This window comes from Scyliorhinus torazame, chromosome 3 (assembly GCF_047496885.1).
Source record: "Scyliorhinus torazame isolate Kashiwa2021f chromosome 3, sScyTor2.1, whole genome shotgun sequence".
Taxonomy (NCBI): Eukaryota; Metazoa; Chordata; class Chondrichthyes; order Carcharhiniformes; family Scyliorhinidae; genus Scyliorhinus; species Scyliorhinus torazame.
In genome coordinates, this window is record NC_092709.1 from 331,402,433 (window position 1) to 331,426,414 (window position 23,982).

General features: G+C 44.8%; 1 protein-coding gene across 1 annotated transcript in view; it reads left to right on the forward strand.

Moving 5' to 3' along the window:
* The window catches only part of dnaaf9 (dynein axonemal assembly factor 9), a 279,052-nt gene that overhangs the window by 14,455 nt on the left and 240,615 nt on the right, over positions 1-23,982 (forward strand). The window contains exons 2-4 of the mRNA XM_072497670.1: positions 12,888-12,967; positions 19,330-19,449; positions 22,319-22,443. Coding sequence (XP_072353771.1) covers positions 12,888-12,967; positions 19,330-19,449; positions 22,319-22,443 — 325 coding nt within the window. The remainder of the gene's footprint in view (positions 1-12,887; positions 12,968-19,329; positions 19,450-22,318; positions 22,444-23,982) is intronic.

Here is a 23,982-nt window from a genome sequence, read left to right on the forward strand (position 1 = left end):
CTAATTGGCCTATAATTTTCCATCTTTTTCCTTGTTCCCTTCTTGAACAGGGGGGTTACAACGATTTTCCAATCCTCTGGGACTTTCCCTGACTCGTGACTTTTGAAAGATCATAACTAACGCCTCCACTATTTCTTCAGCTAGCTCCTTTAGAACTCTAGGATGTAGCCCATCTGGGCCTGGAGATTTATCAATTTTTAGACCTCTTAGTTTCTCTAGCACTTTCTCCTTTGTGATGGCTACCATATTCAACTCTGCCCCCTGACTCTCCTGAATTGTTGGGATATTACTCATGTCTTCTCTGTGAAGACTGACGCAAAGTACTTATTTAGTTCCTCAGCTATTTCCTTGTCTCCCATCACCAGATTACCAGCGTCATTTTGGAGCGGCCCAATGTCTACTTTTGCGTCCCGTTTGTTTTTAATGTATTTAAAGAAACTTTTACTATCATTCCTAATGTTACTGGCTAGCCTACCTTCATATTTGATCCTCTCTTTCCTTATTTCTCTCTTTGTTATCCTCTGTTTGTTTTTGTAGCCTTCCCAATCTTCTGACTTCCCACTACCATTTGCCACATTATAGGCTTTCTCTTTTGCTTTAATGCATTCCCTAACTTCCTTTGTCAGCCATGGCTGCCTAATCCCCCCTCTGATAACCTTTCTTTTCTTTCGGATGAACCTCGGTACTGTGTCCTCAATTACTCCCAGAAATATGCCCCTGTAGTTACCTTTATTTAACTGTAACACCGTTACATCTGATTCTACCTTCTTTCTTTCAAATTGCAGATTGAATTCTACCATATTATGATCACTGCCTCCTAAGTGTTCCCTTGCTTTAAGATCTTTAATCAAGTCTGGCTCAGGAAGTGGCGGGTAGTAAAGAGAGGATAGAAACAAAAGTCAGTAAGGGGAAAAGTGGAAGGCAGAAAAACAGATTGAACTTCATTTATTTCAATGCAAGAGGCCTAACGGGCAAGGCGGATGAACTTGTGGCATGGTTAGGTACATGGGACTGGGATATTACAGCTATTATTGAAACATAGCTAAAGGAGGGACAGGACTGGCAACAATGTTCCAGTGTACAGATGCTATAGGAAAGATAGAACAGGAGGTAAGAGAGGAGGGGGAGTTGCATTTTTGATTCAGAACAGTAGCACGGCAGTACGGAGAGAGGATATATCCGAGGGTTCGCCCACTGAGTGTATATGGGTAGAACTGAAAAATAAGAAGGGTGAGATCACTTTGATAGGACTGTACTATAGGCCCCCAAATAGTCAGCGGGATATTAAGTAGCAAATATATAAAGAGATTACAGATAGCTGCCGGAAAAATAGGGTGGTAACATTTGGGGACTTTAACTTTCCCAACGTTAACTGGAACAGCCATAGCACGAGGGGTTTGGATGGGGAGAAATTTGTCAAGTGTATTCATGAAGAATTCCCCATTCAATATATGGATGGCCCGACTAGAGAGGGGGCAAAACTTGACCTCCTCTTGGAGAATAAGGAAGGGCAGGTGACGGAGGTGTCAGTGGGGGATCACTTGGGGACCAGTGACCATAATTCCTTTAGTTTTAAGATAGCTATGGAGAATGATAGGTCTGGTCCAAAAGTTAAAATTTCTAAATTGGGACAAGGCCAATTTCGAGGGTGTAGTGTTGGGTGTTCTGATGTACAGATGAACCAACACGGTTGTATTTGGTACAACGCTGTTTTATTTCAACTTGTTATTTACAGTTCTGTCTTGATACTCTGCACGTGGTGACTCCCTGTGTGTGATGTTAATCAGGCCCTGTCCTTGTCCTGGTCTCCAGATCTACTGGCCACCAGGTGTCGTGTTTCTTCTCTTATACTGTCTCTGTCCTTGTCTATGATTGGTTGTCGTGTTGTGTGTGCTGATTTGTCTGTTGGTGTGTCTATCATGATATGTGTGTTTGACTATCATGACAGAGGGTATTCGGCGGGAACTTTCAAAAGTTGATTGGGAGTGCCTATTTGCAGGCAAGGGGCTAACTGGTAAGTGGGAGTGTTTCAAAAAGGTGTTAACTAGAGTTCGGGGTGAGCACATTCCTCTTAGAATCATAGAATCATAGAGGTTTACAGCATGGAAACAGGCCCTTCGGCCCAACCAGTCCATGCTGCCCAGTTTTTACCATTAAGCTAGCCCCAGTTGCCCGCACTTGGCCCATAACCCTCTATACCCATCTTATCCATGTAACTATCTAAATGCTTTTTAAAAGACACAATTGTACCCGCCTCTACTACTACCTCTGGCAGCACATTCCAGACACTCACTACCCTCTGAGTGAAGAAATTGCCCCTCTGGGCCCTTCTGAATCTCTCCCCTCTCACCTTAAACCTATGCCCTCTAGTTTTAGACTCCCCTACCTTTTGGAAAAGATGTTGACTATCTACCTTATCTATGCCCCTCATTATTTTATAGACTTCTATAAGATCACCCCTAAGCCTCCTACGCTCCAGGGAAAAATGTCCCAGTCTATCCAGCCTCTCCTTATAACTCGAACCATCAAGTCCTGGTAACATCCTAGTAAATCTTTTCTGCACTCTTTCTAGTTTAATAATATCCTTTCTGTAATAGGGTGACCAGAACTGTACACAGTATTCCAAGTGTGGCCGTACCAATGTCTTGTACAACTTCAACAAGACGTCCCAACTCCTGTATTCAGTGTTCTGACCAATGAAACCAAGCATGCCGAATGCCTTCTTCACCACCCTGTCCACCTGCGACTCCACCTTCAAGGAGCTATGAACCTGTACTCCTCGATCTCTTTGTTCTATAACTCTCCCCAACGCCATACCATTAACTGAGTAGGTCCTGGCCTGATTCGATCTGCCAAAATGCATCACCTCACATTTATCCAAATTAAACTCCATCTGCCATTCGTCGGCCCACTGGCCTAATTGATCAAGATCCTGTTGCAATCCTAGATAACCTTCTTCACTATCCACTGTGCCACCAATCTTGGTGTCATCTGCAAACTTACTAACCATGCCTCCTAAATTCTCATCCAAATCATTAATATAAATCACAAATAACAGTAGACCCAGCACCGATCCCTGAGGCACACCACTGGTCACAGGCCTCCAGTTTGAAAAACAACCCTCTACAACCACCCTCTGTCTTCTGTCGTCCAGCCAATTTTGAATCCAATTGGCAACCTCACCCTGGATCCCGTGAGCTTTAACCTTCTGCAACAACCTACCATGCGGTACCTTGTCAAAGGCTTTGCTAAAGTCCATGTAGACAACGTCTACTGCACTGCCCTCATCTACCTTCTTGGTCACCCCCTCAAAAAACTCAATCAAATTTGTGAGACATGATTTTCCACACACAAAGCCATACTGACTGCCCTGAATCAGTCCTTGCCTCTCTAAATGCTTGTAGATCCTGTCTCTCAGAATACCTTCTAGCAACTTACCTACTACAGACGTTAGGCTCACCGGTCTGTAGTTCCCAGGCTTTTCCCTGCTGCCCTTCTTAAACAAGGGCACAACATTCGCCACTCCAATCTTCAGGCACCTCACCCGTGGCTGCCGATGATTCAAATATCTCTGTTAGGGGACCCGCAATTTCCTCCCTAGCCTCCCACAACATCCTGGGATACATTTCTTCAGGTCCCGGGGATTTATTTACCTTGATGCGCTTTAAGACTTCCAGCACCACCTCCTCTGTAATATGCACACTTCTCAAGACATCACTATTTATTTCCCTTAGTTTCCTAACATCCATGCCTTTCTCCACCGTGAATACCGATGAGAAATATTCATTCAGGATCTCACCCAACTCTTGTGGCTCTGCACAAAGATGTCCTTGTTGATCCTTAAGAGGCCCTACTCTGTCCCTAGTTACTCTTTTTCCCTTTATGTATCTGTAGAAACTCTTTGGATTCTCCCTTGCATTATTTGGCAAAGCAATTTCATGTCCCATTTTTGCCCTTCTGATTTCCCTCTTAACTCTATTTCGACAATCTCTATATTCTTCAAGGGATCCACTTGATCCCAGTTGTTTATGTACGTCATATGCCTCCTTCTTCTTTTTGACCAGAGTCTCAATATCTCGAGTCATCCAGGGTTCCCTACTTCTACCAGCCTTGCCCTTCACTCTAAAGGGAATGTGCTTACCCTGAACCCTGGTTAACACATTTTTAAAAGCCTCCCATTTACCAGCCGTCCCCAATCTACCTCTGCAAGTTCCTGTCTGATACCATCAAAATTGGCCTTGCCCCAATTAAGAATTTTAACTCTTGGGCCAGACCTATCATTCTCCATAGCTATCTTAAAATTAATGGAGTTATGGTCACTTGTCCCAAAGTGATCCCTCACTAACACTTCTGTCACTTGCCCTTCCTTATTTCCCAAGGCGAGGTCAAGTTTTGCCCCCTCGCTAGTCGGTCCATCCACATACTGAATGAGAAATTCCTCCTGAATACACTCAACAAATTTCCCTCCATCCAAGCCCCTAATGCTATGGCTATCCCAGTCAATGTTGGGAAAGTTAAAGCCCCCTACTATTACCACCCTATTTTTCTTGTAGCTATCTGTAATCTCCTTACATATTTGCTCCTCAATTTCCCGCTGACTATTTGGGGGCCTGTAGTACAGTCCTACCAAGGTGATCTCTCCCTTCTTATTTTTCAGTTCCACCCATATAGACTCAGTGGGCGAACCCTCGGATATATCCCCTCTAAGTACTGCCGTAATGTTCTCCCTAATCAAAAACGCCACTCCCCCTCCTCTCTTACCTCCTGTTCTATCCTTTCTATAGCATCTGTACCCCAGAACATTGAGCTGCCAGTCCTGCCCCTCCCTTAGCCATGTTTCAGTCATAGCTATAATATCCCAGTCCCATGTGCCCATCCATGCCCTGAGTTCATCCGCTTTGCCCGTCAGGCCCCTTGCATTGAAATAAATGCAGTTTAATGTAGACTTTCCTTGCTCTCTGCCCTGCTTTCTCTGGTCATGCTTTACACACTCTCCCTGCCTTTTGTTTCCGTCCCCACTGACTTCCTACATCGGTTCCCATCCCCCTGCCACATTAGTTTAAACCCTCCCCAACTGCACTAGCAAACACACCCCCGAGAACATTGGTTCCGGTCCCACCCAGATGCACACCGTCTGATTTGTACAGGTCCCACCTCCCCCAGAACCGGTCCCAATGTCCCAGGAATTTGAAACCCTCCCTCTTGCACCATCTCTCAAGCCACGTATTCATCCTAGCTATCCTGTCATTCCTACTCTGACTATCACGTGGCACTGGTAGCAATCCTGAGATTACTACCTTTGAGGTCCTACTTTTTAGTTTAACTCCTAACTCCCTAAATTCAGCTTGTAGGACCTCATCCCATTTTTTACCTATATCGTTGGTGCCTATATGCACCACGACAGCTGGCTGTTCACCCTCCCCCTCCAGAATGCCCTGCAGCCGCTCCGAGACATCCTTTACCCTTGCACCAGGGAGGCAACATACGAACCTGGATTCTCGTTTGCGTCCGCAAAAACGCCTGTCTATTCCCCTTACAATTGAATCCCCTATCACTATAGCTCTGCCACTCTTTTTCCCGCCCTTCTGTGTAGCAGAGCCAGCCACGGTGCCATGAACCTGGCTGCTGCCACCTTCCCCTGGTGAGCCATCTCCCCCAACAGTTTCCAAAACGGTAAATCTGTTTTGGAGGGAGATGACCACAGGGGATCCCTGCACTGCCTTCCTACTCTTCCTCTGTCTGTTGGTCACCCATTCCCTATCTGCCTCAGTAATTTTAATCTGCGGTGTGACCAACTCACTGAATGTGCTATCCACAACTTCCTCAGCATCGCGGATGCTCCAAAGTGAATCCATCCGCAGCTCCAGAGCCGTCAAGCGGTCTAACAGGAGCTGCAGTTGGACACACATCTTGCAGATGAAGGAGTCAGGGACACCAGAAGGGTCCCTGACTTGCCACATCTCACAAGAGGAGCATGACATGGGTCTGAGCTCTCCTGCCATGACTTAAACCTGAAGTTAAATTTGAACTACACTACACAGCTAAGAGAAAGTCAAAGAGAGAAAAATCACTTACCAGTCACAAGCCAATCACTTACCTGCTGGCTGTGATGTAATTGCTCCCGAGACTCCCTCACAGGTCTGCTTCTCTGCACCTCCTTAAGATGAGCACCAAATTCCCTTAACTAGTTAATTAATCTACTTAATTAATTGGATTTTTAAAAAAAATTTTTTTTTGGAAACTCAACCCCAAACACCGAACTCCAAAAAAAACACAGCCCTCACTCACCTCTTACCCGAACTCAGCCTTACCCAAACTCAGATACACTCTGTTTGCTTCCAGCACTCTGTCTCTAAAGGCACTTCAGCCACACCTTTTGTATCCTTCCTGATTTACAGTCAGCCAATAGGCCTGCTCCCGAAACTGATCTCCCGAAACTAACAGCTGACCTGCAAGGTAAGGAAGTTTTTAAACAGTACTTACCTCTGCTAGGCCGCAAACTTTTAAACTCTCCGCTCTGACTCGCAGCTCCCGCGCTTTTTAAATCTCCCGCGCTGTTTTCAATGTCCCGGCTCTGTCTCTCTCTCCCGCTCCCAGCTGACCTGCAAGGTAAGGAGGTTTTTAAACAGTACTTACCTCTGCCAGGCCGCGAACTTTTAAACTCTCCGCTCTGACTCGCAGCTCCCGCGCTTTTTAAATCTCCCGCACTGTTTTCAATGTCCCGGCTCTCTCTCTCTCCCGCTCCCAATTGTCTTGGCAGATAAGGCAAAGGAAAATCCAAAGAGCGTTTACAGATACATAAAAGGGTGACTAGGGAGAGGGTAGGGTCTCTTAAGGATAAACAAGGTCATCTATGTGCAGATCCACAAGGGATGGAAGAGGTCCGAAATGAATATTTCTTAGCAGTATTTCCGGAAAGGCATGAATGTTGGGGAAATAAAAAGTGATGACTTGAATGTACATATTACAGAGAAGGAGGTGCTGGAGGTATTACAGCGTATCAAGATAGATCCCCGTGACCTGATGAAATATATCCCAGGATGTTGTGGGAGGCTCGGGAGGAAATTGCCGGCCTCCCAACTGAGATATTTAAATCATCAACGGCCACAGGAGAGGTGCCTGAAGATTGGAGAGTAGCAAATGTTGTGCCCTTGTTTAAGAAGGGCTGTAGGGATAAACCTGGGAACTATAGACGGGTGAGCCTTCCTTCTGTAGTGGGTAAAGTGTTGGAAGGTATTCTCAGGACAGTATCTACAGGCATTTAGACATGCAAGGTCTAATTACAGAAAGTCAGCATGGCTTTGTCAGGGGAAAGTCATGTCTCACGATTTTGAGTTTTTTGAAGGGGTAACCAAGAAGATAGATGAGGGCAGTGCACTCGACGTTGTCTGCCTGGATTTCGGCAAGGCCTTTGACAAGGTACCACATGGTAGGTTGTTGCAAAAGGTTAAATCCCACTGGATCCAGGGTGAGGTATTTGGATACAAAATTGGCTTGGCGACTGAAGCCAAAGGGTGGTTGTGGAAGGTTGCTTTTCCATACTGGAGACCTGTGACCAACGGTGTGCCTCAGGGATCGGTGCTGGGTCTACTGTTATTTGTGATTTATATTAATGATTTGGATGAGAATGTAGGGGGCATGGTTAGTAAGTTTGCAGATGACACCAAGATTGGTGGCATAGTGGATAGTGAAGAAGGTTATACAAAATTTCAACAGGATATTGGGCCAGTGGGCTGATGAATGGCAGATGGAGTTTAATTTGGATAAATGTGAGGCGATGTATGTGTAGATCGAATTGGGGCAGGACCTACTCAGTTAATGGTTGGGAGTTGGGGAGAGTTACAGAACAAAGAGATCTTGGGGTACAGGTTCATTGCTCCTTTAAGGTGGTGTTGCAGGTGGACAGGGTAGTGAAGAAGGCATTCAGCATGCTAGGTTCTATTGGTCAGAATATTGAATACAGGAGTTGGGATGTCTTGTTGAAGTTGTACAAGACATTGGTAAGACGTCACATGGAATACTGTGTTCAGTTCTGGTCACCATATTATAGAAAGGATATTATTAAACTAGAAAGAGTGCAGAAGAAATTCACGAGGATGCTACCAGGATGCGATGGTCTGAGTTATAAGGAGAGGCTGGATAGGCTGGGACCTTTTTCCCTGGAGCGTAGGTGGCTAAGGGGTGAACTTATAAAGGTCTATAAAATAATGAGGTGCAAAGATAAGGTAGATAATCAACATATTTTCCCAATGGTAGAGGGCATAGGTTTAAGGTGAGAGGGGAGAGATACAAAAGAGACCTAGAGGGGAAATTTCTTCACACAAGAGGGCGATGAGCATCTGGAATGAGCTGTCAGAGGCAGTGGTAGAGCTGGGTCCAAATTTGTTTTGTTTAAAAAAAAGTCAGACAGTTACATGGGCAGGGTTGGTATCGAGGAACATGGGCCAAATGTGGGCAAGGGAGACTAGCTTTGTGATAGAAACTGGGTGGCATGGACAAGCTGGACCGAAGGGCCTGTTTTCATGCTGTAAACATGTATGACTCTATTTTGCTGTGTTTGTGCAGTCGTGAAGCTGTCATGATCTAGAAATAGTAGCTGACTGATAAAAATGAGAACAATTAAAAATCCTTCAGTTTAAGTGTTGTTTCTAAAGTTAAACACACAAGGAAAAAGGTTGAAGTTCAAAATTGTAGCCTAATATTTGTATTTGAATGATGACATTTTAACGTTTACCTAAAATGTTTAATCTGCAACCAATTTATTTAATCAATATCTTGAATATGAAATAGAAAAAGTTGCATTCAGTCCTGATATCAGCAGATTAAAAATCAGATAAGAGTATGAAACATTGCAATCAATGTCAATAATTTCACAGTGCGTAGGCTGAATTACTTGATTCAAATGATTGATTTCGAAGATGCTTGAGCTATTCATTCTGATGCTCTTCCAGCACTTGAGCTATTCATTACTGCCTTCTGTTCATTATTGTCTTCTATCTTGTTAAGGACATGGCTAATGGTAAATGTCAAGTTATTCCAAATCCCAAGAGGGGAAACTTGAAACAACTGCCCTCAACTATATTTTTGTAATTTGATATCACATGAGGAAAAGTTTGAAATCTAGAGAATGATGTCCCAGATGTTTTGTGATGACTTTTAAATAAAGTAAACTTTTATTAAGTAATTAAACAAACAGCAAGCTACATGTATTCTGAACTAAGGCAATGACTATATACAGTATCACTAATACAAACAGTTCCAAACAATCTTAACCACACTCCGAGCTAACTTGTTCCACAATACCATATCGATTTAAAAATCATCTGTAAAAATCCATTAACATTTACCACACAAGGCAGTTATATCTTGTTGGGGTTTCTTTTGAGGTACAACAATCAATATGTTTTTCGAGACAGGTTTTCTTCACAAACACATCTTGCTATTGGCTGAGGGTTTAAAGACGCTCTCTGCATAGGGTAATCATCTCCTTAAATACATTTTTTCCCACCTTCCCTTATCTGACCTAGTTTCTTTTAGAACTCTGACTTGATTACCTTCATTTCTTGATTTTAGCTTTACGTGTAAAAGCACAGTGCCCTCACTTTCTGAACCTTTATTCACATCTGTCTTTAGCACCTCAAAACTCCTTTTCATAGAATCCTACAGTGCAGAAGGAAGCCACTCTGCCAATCAGGTCCGCACCGACTCTTTGAAAGACCACCCTACCTAGGCCCATTCTGCAACCCCTCCCTAAGGGGCAATTTAGCATAGCCTAACCACCTAACCTGCACATCTTTGGAATGTGGGAAACCGGAGCACCCGTAGGAAGCCACGCAGACATAAGGAGAATGTGCAAACTCCACACACAACCCAGGGCCCTGATGCTGTGAGGCAGCAATGCTAGCCACTGTGCTGCCCCTTTTGAATCCTTAAAAAATGATTCAAATCCTTTCATGTTCTGCTCCCGCCCCCATTGTTACTAACTTTCTTTTGGCAAACATCTGTATGCAGTGTTGCTAAGCTCATCGACATAGCAAAGGCACCAGTTCATTAACACAGACACTTTGTCCCTGCCTTCATTAACTCACATTTTCCAACCGTTTAAAAAAAAAAATAACCAGCAAAAAATATTTCAATTTTTTGCATTTTCCTGATATTTTCATGTCATCACTAATCCTGACAATTTGAAGAGCAGATAAGTTCTGCTGTCCTCAACCAATACAACCAGAATAAAGTTTACTGTTTGTAGGACCTTTCGGTTTACAAATTGGCTGCTGTATCTTAATACATAAAAAGCGATTTGAGATGCCTTGAGGACATGAAAGGTGCTTGTCTCGATCACATTTGTGTTTTAGTCTGAATATATTCTCTCATTTCCCATTTCTGCGAGTTATTCTATTGGTGGTTCTTCAGTGAATGAGTTAACTCAAGTGACTGTTCTTGCCAAAGATTTACTTCCACCAGAAATGTGAATCTGATTGACATTCTTTTCCTTTCTTCCTTTCTCCCGACCCAGAGGTGCTGAGCTGTTGCTATGCCCTGCTGGTTATTCCAGCTTCAATCAATGAGTAAATTAATACCTAGGAATCGAACCTGGCATGTTTTCTGGTCTGTGAGGTTCAGCTATTAACTCCATTAGCCAGCAGTGTAACGGAGATGACCACATCTGTTTTTCTATCCAGTTGGATTTCTAGGGTGGCTTTATTCTGTTTTCTATTTAACTTCTGTTGGCTGATGCTTTGGCAGGCAGTAACAAACAGCCAGCTACTACAGATGAACTGACTTGATTCTACTGAACTACTTGGGCTTCATGTAAAAACCTAATAGTTTAAAATAACTTTAACTACATGTTATACAGCATAAGCATATTCTGCTTCTTTAAGAAATGTTTTTTAGTGGTCGTAATGCATTGTCACTCGCTGCTAGACATTAGCCTGCTTGAAAGCATAGAATGTGCGCTTATGTGGTGATTTGTTTTGCGAGGGGATGGGAATACACAGACAGTCATGAACCTTTTGAAAATCGTATGGATTACTGCAGAGCCACTCACTTGAGTGTAGAAGTGAAGACACTACTTTGTCCCAACACTTGCATGCAAGTCAGAAGGATGTAGGTTCAAGTTTGATGAACAGGAATAAGATTTTGCTAGTAAAGTGTTCAAGCCCTCTCTATCTCCCAGTCACTGCCCTCAAGGACAGAATATCTAGTTTGCTGTAGCTTGCTATGCTCAAATTGAAATATTTAATTATTGAACTGCCACATAATTATCTAGAATTGACTTGTTTCAAACCACTCGTGAAACCAGCCCAGGTAATGTTTGCCCCTTAGCTATTTCTGATGCCTCTTGGTATTAACTGGCAGCCAACAGGGGCGGATTCTCTGTCCCACCAGCCCCGTTTTCCGGTGTGCTTTGTGGGATTCTCCTTTCCCGCAGCTGGCCAATGGTTTCCCATTGTGGCCACCCTCACTTAGCCAAGAAACCCGTTGGCATGGGTGTGCTGCCGGCGAAGCGGAGGATCACGCCGACTGAGAATCCTACAGCAGAACATTCTCAAAACTCCAGAAACACGTAGGTTGCTATTACTGTAAGTTGGATAAAACAGAAGTCACAATAGCAGTAGGACATGATGGGGGAGTTTCCTATCCACTCAAATCCCCATGCAAATGACTTTTGCAGAATAATAAACAGGGCATTTCCATTAATGATGGCATCAATGAACTTTAACATTCGCATATCGAACGTATGTGCCGCAAATCCCCGGCCATTGCGATTCACTTCAATTTTCCTGCTTGCAGCACACCTCTGCGCATGGGCTTCTTGGTGTGGGGTGACTTTAATAGGAAATCCCATTCATAAGCAGAGGGAAGACCGAATCCCGCCGCAAGCAAAAGGTGTGCCACCGAGAAACATGCGGCTAGGGAACTGGAGAATCCAGCCCATGGATCGTAGTAGAGTAAATTATTTAAGCTACTGGTGATGACATGGTTTCAAAACCTATGATTTGTTTTGAGACCATTTCTAACTGTCCTGGTTTCTGGAAGGGCTTTGTAAATTGGAATTCCTGGCTGTGATATCGGACTGCTGAGAAATCTACCTTGGTAGATTGCTAAGCAAGCAGACGCTAATTGGGAATAATAAACTAGACTGAGGTGTCAGAATTTGTCCTGTGATCAGAACAGACTTCGTTTTTTCAGCTTTTGGCTTGGACAGGATCTTGTCCATGTAATAGTGTGTGTGTGTGTTCTGAAAATATATGTATTAGGGAAACGTCTTGTTGATTTGTGAGATTAATCTTGTATCAGCTATTTTAAAAAGTCTCTGCAATCTTGTAATTTGATGTTCCTGTGGATTACAATTTTCTCTATTAATGAATGATTAATTTGGTTAGATAGTTACAGTAAAGGTTTTTCAAAAAGTGTAATTTGCTCCACTGCTTTTGTTTTCTTTGCGTTGTTCAAACTTTCCGTTTATTGGTTGCTCGGGGGATTGTAATATCTATCGGTGGAAAAATGAAATGGTTTCTAAAGAGTTTGCATTGATAAGCAAGCTTACTATGATAGAAAATAAGTCCTCTTGAAAGACATTCATGTGTACTTATGTATATTAATACTTATTCATGGGTTACACAATAAAATGTCAAATTCTAACCTGTGGTAATTCTTAGTAGACAACAAATAGTTTGGAAGTTACTTTGTTTTTAAAGCTTTCACCGCTTTCAAAGCACTTGATGCTTCAACTCTATTTTTTAAGGTTTGCATTTCGTATGTCCTCCTTTTGTTCCAGTATGATAACTAGTATGAGTTTACTACTTTTCTGTAATATTTATGACTGTTAAATACGAAATAGAAAATATGATCAATTATTTCTACTATATTCTGTTTCGTAGCTGCAGTCGTCTTCGACAGGTTCAAGCCATCCTGAATTACAGCAACAAGCCAAAATCTGATGGAATTCTCTGCATTCTGGGTATGTTTTGCTTCTTAGATACTTGTATCTGAGCTTTGGCCACAATGATGTTAGCTAGTTCCTTGCCAAACATGTTGGCTAAAATGTTCACTTTCCTTGGCAGGAAATAATTTTAAAAAGGAAGCTTTTTGAGTAAGCATTCCAAGCACATTGAAAAAATAGTCGGTGTGTACTCCGTAGAACAGTTATTTAAAATTAGGAAAACACATAGAAAATAGAAGCAGGAAGAGGCCATTCGGCCCTTCGAGCCTGCTCCATCATTCATTATGATCATGGCTGATCATCAAGTTCAATAACCTGGTCACGCCTCTCTTTCTCTCTCTTCTCTCTTCCCCCCCCCCCCCAAATCTCCCCCCATCCCTTTAGCCCCAAGAGCTATATCTAATTCTTCTTGAAATCACACAAGGTTTTGACCTTCACTACTTTCTGTGGTAGTGAATTCCACATATTCACCGCTCTAGGTGAAGAATATTCTCCTCATTTCAGTCCGAAAATGTTTACCCCTTATTGTCAATCTATGACCCCTTTCTGGACTCCCCACCATTGGGAACATTCTTTCTGAATCTACCCTTTCTAATCCTATTAGAATTTTGTAAGTTTCTATGAGACCCCCCTCTCATTCTGCTATACTCCAATGAATCCCCACTAGCTGAAAAAGCTTTTCTTTGTCCACTCTAATAATTCTTTTCAAAACCCAAAAACATCACAATTGCTCTTTGCCTTCTCGATTATGTTCTGGGTAAACATGGTGGTGATGCAGATTCAATCATGTCCTTCAAAAGGGAACTGGACAAGCACCTGACTAGAACAAAATGCAGGGCTATGGGGAAAGGATAGGGAAGTGGGACTGGCTGAGTTGCTTTTGCAGAGACTTTTTCTTTTGCTTGGATACAACAGGCTGAATGGTGCCTCTGCTCTTATAAGCATTCTATGATTCTACAACATTACAAAAATTAAAATATTTTTATGACTTTTAAGAATTGATTGTTGCGGTGATGCACTGCTGAGCTGCACGTTTCGGCAGCTCCCGTTCTAACGGACTTTTGGGCTCTTATCGGGAGCCCCAACGGAATTTTCTTCCGACCTAACCCAGTGTGGGGTGACGAAGGAAGGAGTCCCCCCGGGTGTGTATGGACAGGAGCGGCAGTAGTGGCCAGATTGCGAAGGATCCTTTGGAGCAGCGGCAGAGAAGAGAAAGGAGAAGCAAGGTGGTGGCGGATGGAGCCCAGATGGTATGGGGCCCGGACCAGCAGGAGTTTCTCCGATGATGTGTGGAGGAGCTTAAGAAAGAGGTGCTGGCGCCGATGCCACTGGCAATCGAGGGACTGAAGGAAACACAAAAGGTCCAGGCGATGGAGCTCCGTGGAGTGAAGGCAAAGGCAGCCGAGAATGAAGATGAGATACAGGGCCTGGTGGTAAAAACGGAGACACACGAGGCACTACACAAGAGGTGCATAGAAAGGCTGGAAGCCCTGGAGAACAGCTTGAGGAGGAAAAACCTACGGATTCTAGGTCTCCCCGAAGGAGCAGAGGGAGCTGATGTTGGGGCTTATGTGAGCACGATGCTCCACACGCTAATGGGAGCTGAGGCCCCAACGGGCCCCCTGGAAGTGGAGGGAGCATACCGGGTCCTCGTGAGAAGACCAAAGGTAGGTGAAACACCAAGAGCAATAGTGGTGCAGTTCCATCGCTACATGGACAGAGAGATGGTCCTGAGCTGGGCCAAGAAGGCACGGAGGAGCAAATGGGAGAATGCGGTGATACGGGTATATCAGGACTGAAGTGCGGAGGTGGCGAGAAGGAGGGCGAGCTTTAACCGGGCCAAGGCGGTGCTCCATAGGAAGAAAATCAAATTTGGGATTCTGCAGCAAGCGCGATTGTGGGTCACGCATCAGGGCAAGCACCACTACTTCGAGACGGCGGATGAGGCATGGACATTCATCCAAGAAGAGAAACTGGACTAGATTTGAGAGTTTGATGTTTGGAGAGAAGCAGCGAGGTGGTGTTACAGGAATGTAAAGGGGAGGGCTATTGTACAGCAATGTTGGACGGGGAATTTCTCTCCCCCCTGATGGGGGGGGACACGAAGAAATGTGGGCGCCGGTGGAAAAAGGGACAGGGAAGGGGAATGAGGGAACGGCGCCATAGGGGGCGGGGCCGAGAGGAAAGCGCGGGTATTTTCCCACGCTATGGAAATTATAGCGGGAAAACGGGCGCAGGAAGGAAGGGCGCCCCACACGCAGGGAGGTCAAAGAGTGAACGGGGGAAGCCGAGGTCAGCCAGAGTTAGCTGACTTCCGGAAGCAATATGGGGGGAGTAACCAAGCTAGAGGGGGATCTAGCGGGGGGGGGAGGATTAACTGGTTTGCTGCTGCTGAGTGCAAGGGGGAGCTGGTAGGAGATGAGGTGAAGCTGCCTGGGGGACAGACAGATGCGTGGGACCTGGATGGGGAGATGGCCTAAAAAAGGGGATGGCTAGTCGACGAGGGGGGGGGGGGGGGTGAATGGCCCCCCAATCCGGCTGATCACGTGGCATGTGAGAGGCTTAAATGGGCCGATTAAGAGGGCACGGGTGTTTGCGCACTTAAAGAGACTGAAGGCGGACGTAGTCATGCTCCAGGAGATGCACCTGAAGGTGGCGGATCAGGTTAGATTAAGAAAAGGATGGGTGGGACAGGTATTCCACTCAGGGTTGGACGCGAAAAACAGAGGGGTGGCAATATTGGTGGGGAAACGTGTATCATTCGAGGCTAAGAATATAGTGGTGGACAGTGGGGGCAGATATGTGATGGCGAGTGGCAGATTGCAGGGAGAGGCGGTTGTGCTGATGAATGTATATGCCCCGAACTGGGATGACGTGGGATTCATGAAGCGAATGCTGGGACGTATCCCGGACCTGGAGGTGGGAAGCTTGGTAATGGGGGGGGATTTTAACACAGTGCTGGATCCAGGGCTAGACCGGTCCAGATCCAGGACCGGGAGAAGGCCGGCAGCGGCCAAGGTGCTTAAGGGATTTATGGAACAGATGGGGGGCAGTGGATCCGTGGAGATTCGCCAGGCCGATGGCTAAAGAGTTCTCTTTCTTCTCCCACGTCCATGAGGTATACTCCCGGATAGACTTTTTCGTTTTGGGAAGGGCACTGATCCCGAAAGTGGCAGGAACGGAGTACTCGGCCATAGCCGTTTCAGACCACGCCCCGCATTGGGTGGATTTTGAACTAGGAGAGGAAAGGGAGCAGCGCCCACTCTGGCGTCTAGATATGGGACTACTGGCGGACGAGGGGGTCTGCGGAAGGGTGAGTGGGTGTATTGAGCGATACCTGGAGGTCAACGACGATGGGGAGGTTCAGGTGGGGGTAGTATGGGAAGCGCTGAAGGCGGTGGTTAGAGGAGAGCTGATCTCCATCAGAGCCCACCAGGGGAAACGAGGGCAAAGAAAGAGAGAGATTAGTGGGGGAAATTTTGAGGGTGGATAAAAAATATGCGGAGGCCCCAGACGAAGGGCTATACAGAGAAAGAGGAAGACTACAGACGGAGTTTGACCTGCTGACCACAGGAAAGGCAGAGGCACAGTGGAGGAAGGCACAGGGGATGCAATATGAGTATGGGGAAAAGGCGAGCCGGCAGTTGGCCCACCAACTTCGGAAGAGGATGGCGGCGAGAGAGATCGGGGGAGTTAGGGATGAAACGGGAAATATGGAGCAGAGAGCAGGGAAAGTGAACGAGGTGTTCAAGATCTTTTATGAGAGGCTATATAAGTCCCAACCCCCGGGGGGAAAAGAAGGAATGTTACACTTTCTGGACCAGCTAAGGTTCCCGAAGGTGAAGGGGCAGGAGGTGGCAGGTCTGGGGGCACCAATTGAGGTGGATGAGGTGATTAAAGGACTGGGGAACATGCAGGCAGGGAAGGCCCCGGGACCAGACGGGTTTCCGGTGGAATTCTACAGGAAGTATATGGATCTGTTGGCCCCGCTCTTGGCGAGAACCTTTTTAATAAGGCTAAGGAAAGGGGGATGCTACCCCCGACAATGTCGGAGGCGACGATATTGTTAATCCTGAAACGAGATAAAGACACGGTGCAATGCGGGTCATACAGGCCTATCTCACTCCTAAATGTCGATGCCAAACTGTAAGTGGATGAGGGAGGAAGAGGGAGCAGCGTGGAAGAAGCTCGAGATGGCGTCCTGTAAGGGAACGAGCCTAAAAGCGCTGGTGACGGTGCCGCTGCCGTTCTCCCCGAAAAGGTACACCACAAACCCAGTGGTGGTGGCAACCTTGAGGATCTGGGGGCAGTGGAGGCGACACTGGAGTGACGGGTGCCTCGGTGTGGTCCCTGATAAGGGACAACCACAGGTTTGTCCCAGGGAGGATGGATGGGGGGTTCCAGTGTTGGCAACGAGCAGGAATTAGGAAGCTGAGGGACCTGTTTATAGATGGGACATTTGCAAGTCTGGGAGCGCTAGAAGAAAAATATAAGTTGCCCCCAGGGAACGCCTTCCGGTGTATGCAAGTGAGGGCATTTGCGAGGCAATAGGTGAGGGAATTTCCGCAGCTCCCGACGTAGGGGATCCAAGGTAGAGTGATTTCTGGGGTATGGGTCGGAGAGGGCAAAGTGTCCGAAATATACCGGGAGATGAGGGACGAGGGGGAGGCGATGATAGAGGAGCTGAAGGGAAAATGGGAAGAAGAGCTGGGGGAAGAGATTGAGGAGGGGCTATGGGCTGATGCCCTAAGTAGGGTAAATTCCTCGTCCTCATGTGCCAGGCTTAGCCTGATTCAATTTAAGGTTCTACTTAGAGCACATATGACGAGAGCAAGACTGAGCAGGTTTTTCAGGGTGGAGGACAGGTGTGGGAGGTTCTCGGGAAGCTCAGTGAACCACACACACATGTTCTGGTCGTGTCCGGCACTGCATGAGTTCTGGGGAGGGCATGGCAAGGGTAATTTCAATGGTGGTGAAGGTCCGGGTCAAGCCAGGCTGGGGGTTAGCTATATTTGGGGTTGCGGAAGAGCCGGGAGTGCAGGAGCCGAAAGAGGCCGATATTTTGGCCTTTGCGTCCCTAGTAGCCCGGCGTAGGATTCTACTCCTGTGGAAGGAAGCGGAACCCCCAGGCGTGGATAAACAACATGGCAGGGTTCATAAGATTGGAACTAATAACATTTAAGTTGAGAGGATCGGCTCAGGGGTTCTCCAGGCGGTGGCAACCGTTCCTTGACTATCTCACGGAACGATAATGAAAAGATAGAAATGACAGCAGCAGCAACCCAGGGGGGAGGGGGGAGCACTATTTTGTGTTTTTGCTATTTGTTTTTTTTAGTTGTTGTTGTTAGATCACTATATTATTTAAATAATGTTATTTACCAGTTAATGTATAATCCCTTGTTGAGTTGTAAAAACGGAAAAAAATTTGTTTGAAAAATTTTAATAAAATATATTTAAAAAAAAAAAAAGAATTGATTGTAACTTTATACTTGACTTGGTGAGATACACCTCGTTATTGTTCCATGAGTAGGGTGAAAGCTAATTAATGTTTTCTCTCTCACTTTCGCAGACACACTAACATACTCGTAAACAAGTGTGTGGATTATTGCTTTGTCCATGCCCACACAATAGAAGGATTAGAATTGCTAAATTCTAGACTATTCGGCCCATTGTGTCTGTGTTGGAACAGTCCAAGACTAACTACACTGCCCTCCTCTTTTCTCAGCCCTGTATCTTTCCCTGCTTCAGATTTGTATTTTGTTATTTCTTGAAGGATGCAGCGGTCTCTGCTTCAGTCGTCCTCTCTGGCAAAGCTTTTCATGTTCCAGCAGAACTCTGAAAGGAAATTATCCTAATCAGGGGCTCTCGGGTCATTAATCAGGGGCTCTTGGGTCAATAACCTGAAACTCTGATTCTCTCTCCTCGTTTGCTGCCGAACCTGCTGAGTGTTTCCAGCGTTCCTTTTTTTTGTTTTAAGGGCCTGATCAGCTTGCCATGCCACCTTCAAAGATTTGTTTGTATATGTGATCTCACAAGTCTGTTCCTGCTCAGTTTCACCCTCTTTAAATAATACTATTTGATTTACTTTGCATCTCCTCATTCATCCTTCAAAGTGCATTACTTCACTCTTTCTCTGAATGAAAATTCATCTGCCGTGTGATTGCCCATTTCACCAATTTATCACTGACCTGAAGTCTGCTACTCTGTTTACTACAGTTCCAAGCTCTCTATCATTTGCAAATCTTAAAATTGTGCCTCTGATACTCCATTCTAGATCATCAGTATACACTAAACTATGGTTCTAATATTGTAGTATATCAATTACATATTGAACAGGTTTTCTTTGTATGGCTTCTAAGTGACTTTTTATTCTTTTACAGGTATTGATAGCAGATATAATGAGGGGTGTAGAGAATTGGCAAATTATCTGTTTTTTGACCTTTATAATCTGACAAACATTGATTCTGATGTGTCTGATTTGCCAGAAGAGGTGCTTGATGGTAAATATATAATTATTAATTTCACAGAGAAAATGACTGAATTATTCATCTGCTAACATACTCTTTTTGAATTTTTAAAATAACTATTTTCCCAAATATGCTAATGAAGGCTTCGGATGTCAGTGTTGGTAGATTGGAACACTTTTTCCATTTGTGTGCCAAGACTTGTGATTGATTGATTACTTATTTTGGTTGAAGAATGATGCTTTAAAAAAAAAAGTAAATTTAAGGTACCAATTCTTTTTTTTCCAATTAAGGGGCAATTTAGCGTGGCCAATTCACCTGCCTTGCGCATCTTTGGGTTGTGGGGATGAGACCCACGCAGACACTGGGAGAATGTGCAAATTCCACACGGACAATGACCCAAGGCCGGGATCGAACCTGGGATTTTGGTGCTGTGAGACAGCAGTGCTAGCCACTGTGCCACCGTGCTGCCCAGAATGACTCTTTCTATAGTTTTTAAAAGTGCCACAGCCCCAACTACACCAAAGTGTTGTCTTCCACACAAACAGCCTGGGGGCTCTTAGTACATGGTCTCCATTCAGGATGTGTGCGCTTTGGATCATCTGAGAACTGGATTGAGACAGCTGACTCATTCCACCCAGCACTCCTACAGACAGGAAATTCATCCAGTCGATGGGCTGAGTTTAACTCTTGGTTCCAAAAGTGAATAGCTTGTTTCTAACACCAGTGTAAGACAGGATTTGGCAGTACACAGGGTAAATCAACTTTTTATCAAGGTCCATGAACTCGACCTGCATCTTTGTTCAGGGCCACTTTTACAGGTTTGTAATGCTGATTGATGATAACATGAAGCTGAGTATGTTGTGCTGAACCCTGATTAAAGATGGCATATGTTCTGGGAACTAATGCTGAAATCGCTTTTCACCCTGACCTTTTGGATAGGCTGTTCAGATGATATGGAAGACCTACCTGGATATCTCTGGCTGTTGACGTCCGTAGATTCTCTAGCCCTGCCGACGGCACACCCGTGCTGGATTCTGAGCAGTGTGGGGTAAGATCAATGGGAAATCCCATTGACAGCAGCGGGACCAGAGGATCCTGCTAATGGCGAACAGCGCGCTACCTCCCCCCATGAGAAAACACCACGGGAAGCTCCGAGGATTCACCCCCAGAGTGTCTGGCTCAGCCTCATGGATGGCAAAGGGGCTTGATAGTGGAATGAAAAATAAAATGAGGGGAATTGTGCTACAGCAGAGATACATTGCAGTTTCTTGTGTCCTTTTGCAAATGCCAAACTGAGGAATTATCTTGGGAATTGAACTTGCTTGCTATCTGTATTACGATTGACAGGACTATAGAACTTAGTGCAGAAGGAGGCCATTCAGCCCATCGAGTTTGCACCCCACTTGTGGCCACGCCTCCACCCATCCCCGAACTCAGTAACCCCACCCTTTTTTGGACACCTAAGGGCAATTTATCATGGCCAATCCACCTAACCTGTACATCTTTGGACTGTGTGAGGAAACCTGAGCACCCGGAGGCAACCCACACAGACAATGGGGGAATGTGCAGACTCCGCACAGTGACCCAGCCGGGAATAGAAACTGGGACCCTGGAGCTGTAAAGCAACTGTGCTACCATGCTGCCCCTTGTTAATGTTAATCTAAGACCGAGTAGTGGGCGGCACGGTAGCACAATGAGTAGCACTGTTGCTTCGCAGCTCCAGGGTCCCAGGTTCGATTCCCGGCTTGGGTCACTGTCTGTGCAGAGTCTGCACGTTCTCCCTGTGTCTGCGTGGATTTTCTCCGAGTGTCCTGGTTTCCTCCCACAGCCGAAAGGCATGTTGTTGGGTGAATTGGATATTCTGAATTCCCCCTCAGTGTAGCCGAACAGGCGCCGGAATGTGGTGACTTGGGGCTTTTCACAGTAACTTCATTGCAGTGTTAATGTAAGTCTACTTGTGACACTAAAGATTATTTTAAAGATTATTATTATAGTATTTTTTTGGTAGAGATAAAGCAGAGAAGAGGAAATGACACTAACATTGACACCTGGAAGGAATATTTTTGTTATGTTTAATCCAAATTGCTACAGTGGGGAAAATGTGTAACCATTATTCAGAAAACAACTGATACAAATTCTACATTTCCAATGTAGAAGCTCCAAACGCGAGGACTACATTTCCCTCAGACTCATGTTTCTAACCTGCTCTAGTGTTTGTGGTTCGCAAGGTCACTATCATTTGTAGCCATCTCAGAAGTCATCAGTTACTGCAATGGTATTTCAAAGTATAGATTTCGTACTAGTATGCATTTTGTGTAACAGCATGAATATTAATTTTTAGAAACATGAGGAAAAGACAGATTTTTCAGGATAACTACTCCGACAAGATGTCAAGATTTCTTTTCATAGTTCATTTCATAGTATCCCGACAGTGCAGAAGAAGGCCATTCGCCCCATCGAGACTGCATCGACCCTCCGAAAGAGCACCCCACTTAGTCCCCATCCCCATAACCCCGCCAAACCTTTGGACACTTGAGGAACAATTTAGCATGGCCAGTCTGCCTAACCTGCACATCTTTGCACTGTGAGGAAACTTGAGCACCCGGAGGATACCCACGCAGACACTGGGAGAATGTGCAAACTTCACACAGACAGTCACCCAAGGCTGGAATTGAACATGGGTCCCTGGCGCTCTGAGGCAGCAGTGCTAACCAGCCACAGTGCTGCCCTTTATATTTGTGCACATTTAAGATCATTCAATTTTGTATCCTTGCGAAAGGGAGAATTGTGAGAATATTATTAAGTTTGCTAATTGCTAAATGTCAGTTGACCATGGGTTATTTTAGGTTGTTACTATGAAATACTATTAAAACATTGTTATGTTGTCTCCTTTCTGTTTCAGATGTAATTCTGTTAATCAAGCCGGAAAGTGTTCATGTGTACTGCAACCCTATAAATTATAACTATCTCCTGCCTTGTGTCGCATACTGGCGAAATCTACGCTTGCACTGTTTGACAGAAAAAGAAGTAAGTTGTAAAATGTTTGCATATCAGAATTTTGCTGACTTTTAATGGGTATGTGCCACCAGTACTTTTCTTAGGCCACCAACACTGCGACTTCATGTGTGCAACTTTATTACCATGAAAACATTTAAGTTTTCTTATCTCTCTCCCACTATCATAGGTTTCCCATTTAACCCGAGGCAAACTCTCCTTAATATCCCCAACTCGACCTCCATTGCCTTGACTACCTGTGAATTTCTCATTTCCACAGTTTCTATCCTTCACAGATTGATGTTGAAAAACAGACTTTGCTTTGTGAATTAATTCAAAGTTATCTGCCATTTCTGCTTCCAGTCTAGCAGTTTTAACCCTTTGCTCTTCTACATGAGTTCTCAATGTGGGACGGTAGCACAGTGGTTAGCACTGTTGCTTCACAGCACCACTGTCCCAGGTTTGATTTGCGGCTTGGGTCACTGTCTGTGCGGAATCTGCACAGACCGTGTCTGCGTGGGTTTCCTCCGGGTGCTCCGGTTTCCTCCCACAAATCCCAAAAGACGTGCTTGTTAGATGAATTAGACGGCGGAATGTGGCGACTAGGGGATTTTCACAGTAACTTCATTAACACTGCAATGTAAGCCTACTTGTGACAATAATAAAGATTATTATTATTATTGTCTTTAAATTCCTCCCAAAATAATTGTTTCCCTAAGAATGTCATACGTTTTGGTCTATTTTTAATACTCTTATCCAGCTAAAAAATATTTTGTTAAATTCTTTTAAATTCTATATATGTCTCATCTGAATCTTTCTTTAGATTTCTAAATTTCTGACTGTAGGCTTCTGGCACTGGTTCATATATACTTAATATGCTTTTTCTCCCGCATCATAATCCCTACATACCTCTGATAATGATGCAAATACTTCACTAGCTCTACCTGCTAACTTTGTCTGAACCAGCAATACCCACATGGTTTTGGGCTAATGGAATTGTTCAGCCACTTTCTCAATGAAGATGAAAAAGGCTTCCACATCCTTCTCGTCAGTGCTTTGACTGCTTGAATATATTTAAGCATATGTAAGGGTGTGGAATGCCCTGCCTGCAACAGTAGTGGACTCGCCAACATTAAGGGCATTTAAATGGTCATTGGATAAACATATGGATGATAAGGGAATAGTGTAGATGGGCTTTAGATTGGCTTCACAGGTCGGCGCAACATTGAGGGCCGAAGGGCCTGTACTGCGCTGTTATGTTCTATGTCCACCATTCATTAAAACAGGATGTGTTGAGCCTTCCTCTAGACTTTCCTCCGCTTCCCCCCCCTTTCAGATAAAATCAACTGCAGCTTGACCGCCAAACTCAAAATCTTTGCTTTGGTCACCATTTGTAAACCAACCCAAGTGACCTCTTCCACATCCAGGAAATTCTTTGCAACAGAAAGAGTCATTTCTAAAGTCACTCCCTATTAAAACTTCAACAACTAAAAGAAAGCACCAGTTCCACACACACTCACTGCCTTTAAATTCAATTATTAAATTATACCTTTAAATCCCAGTAAAGAGCCC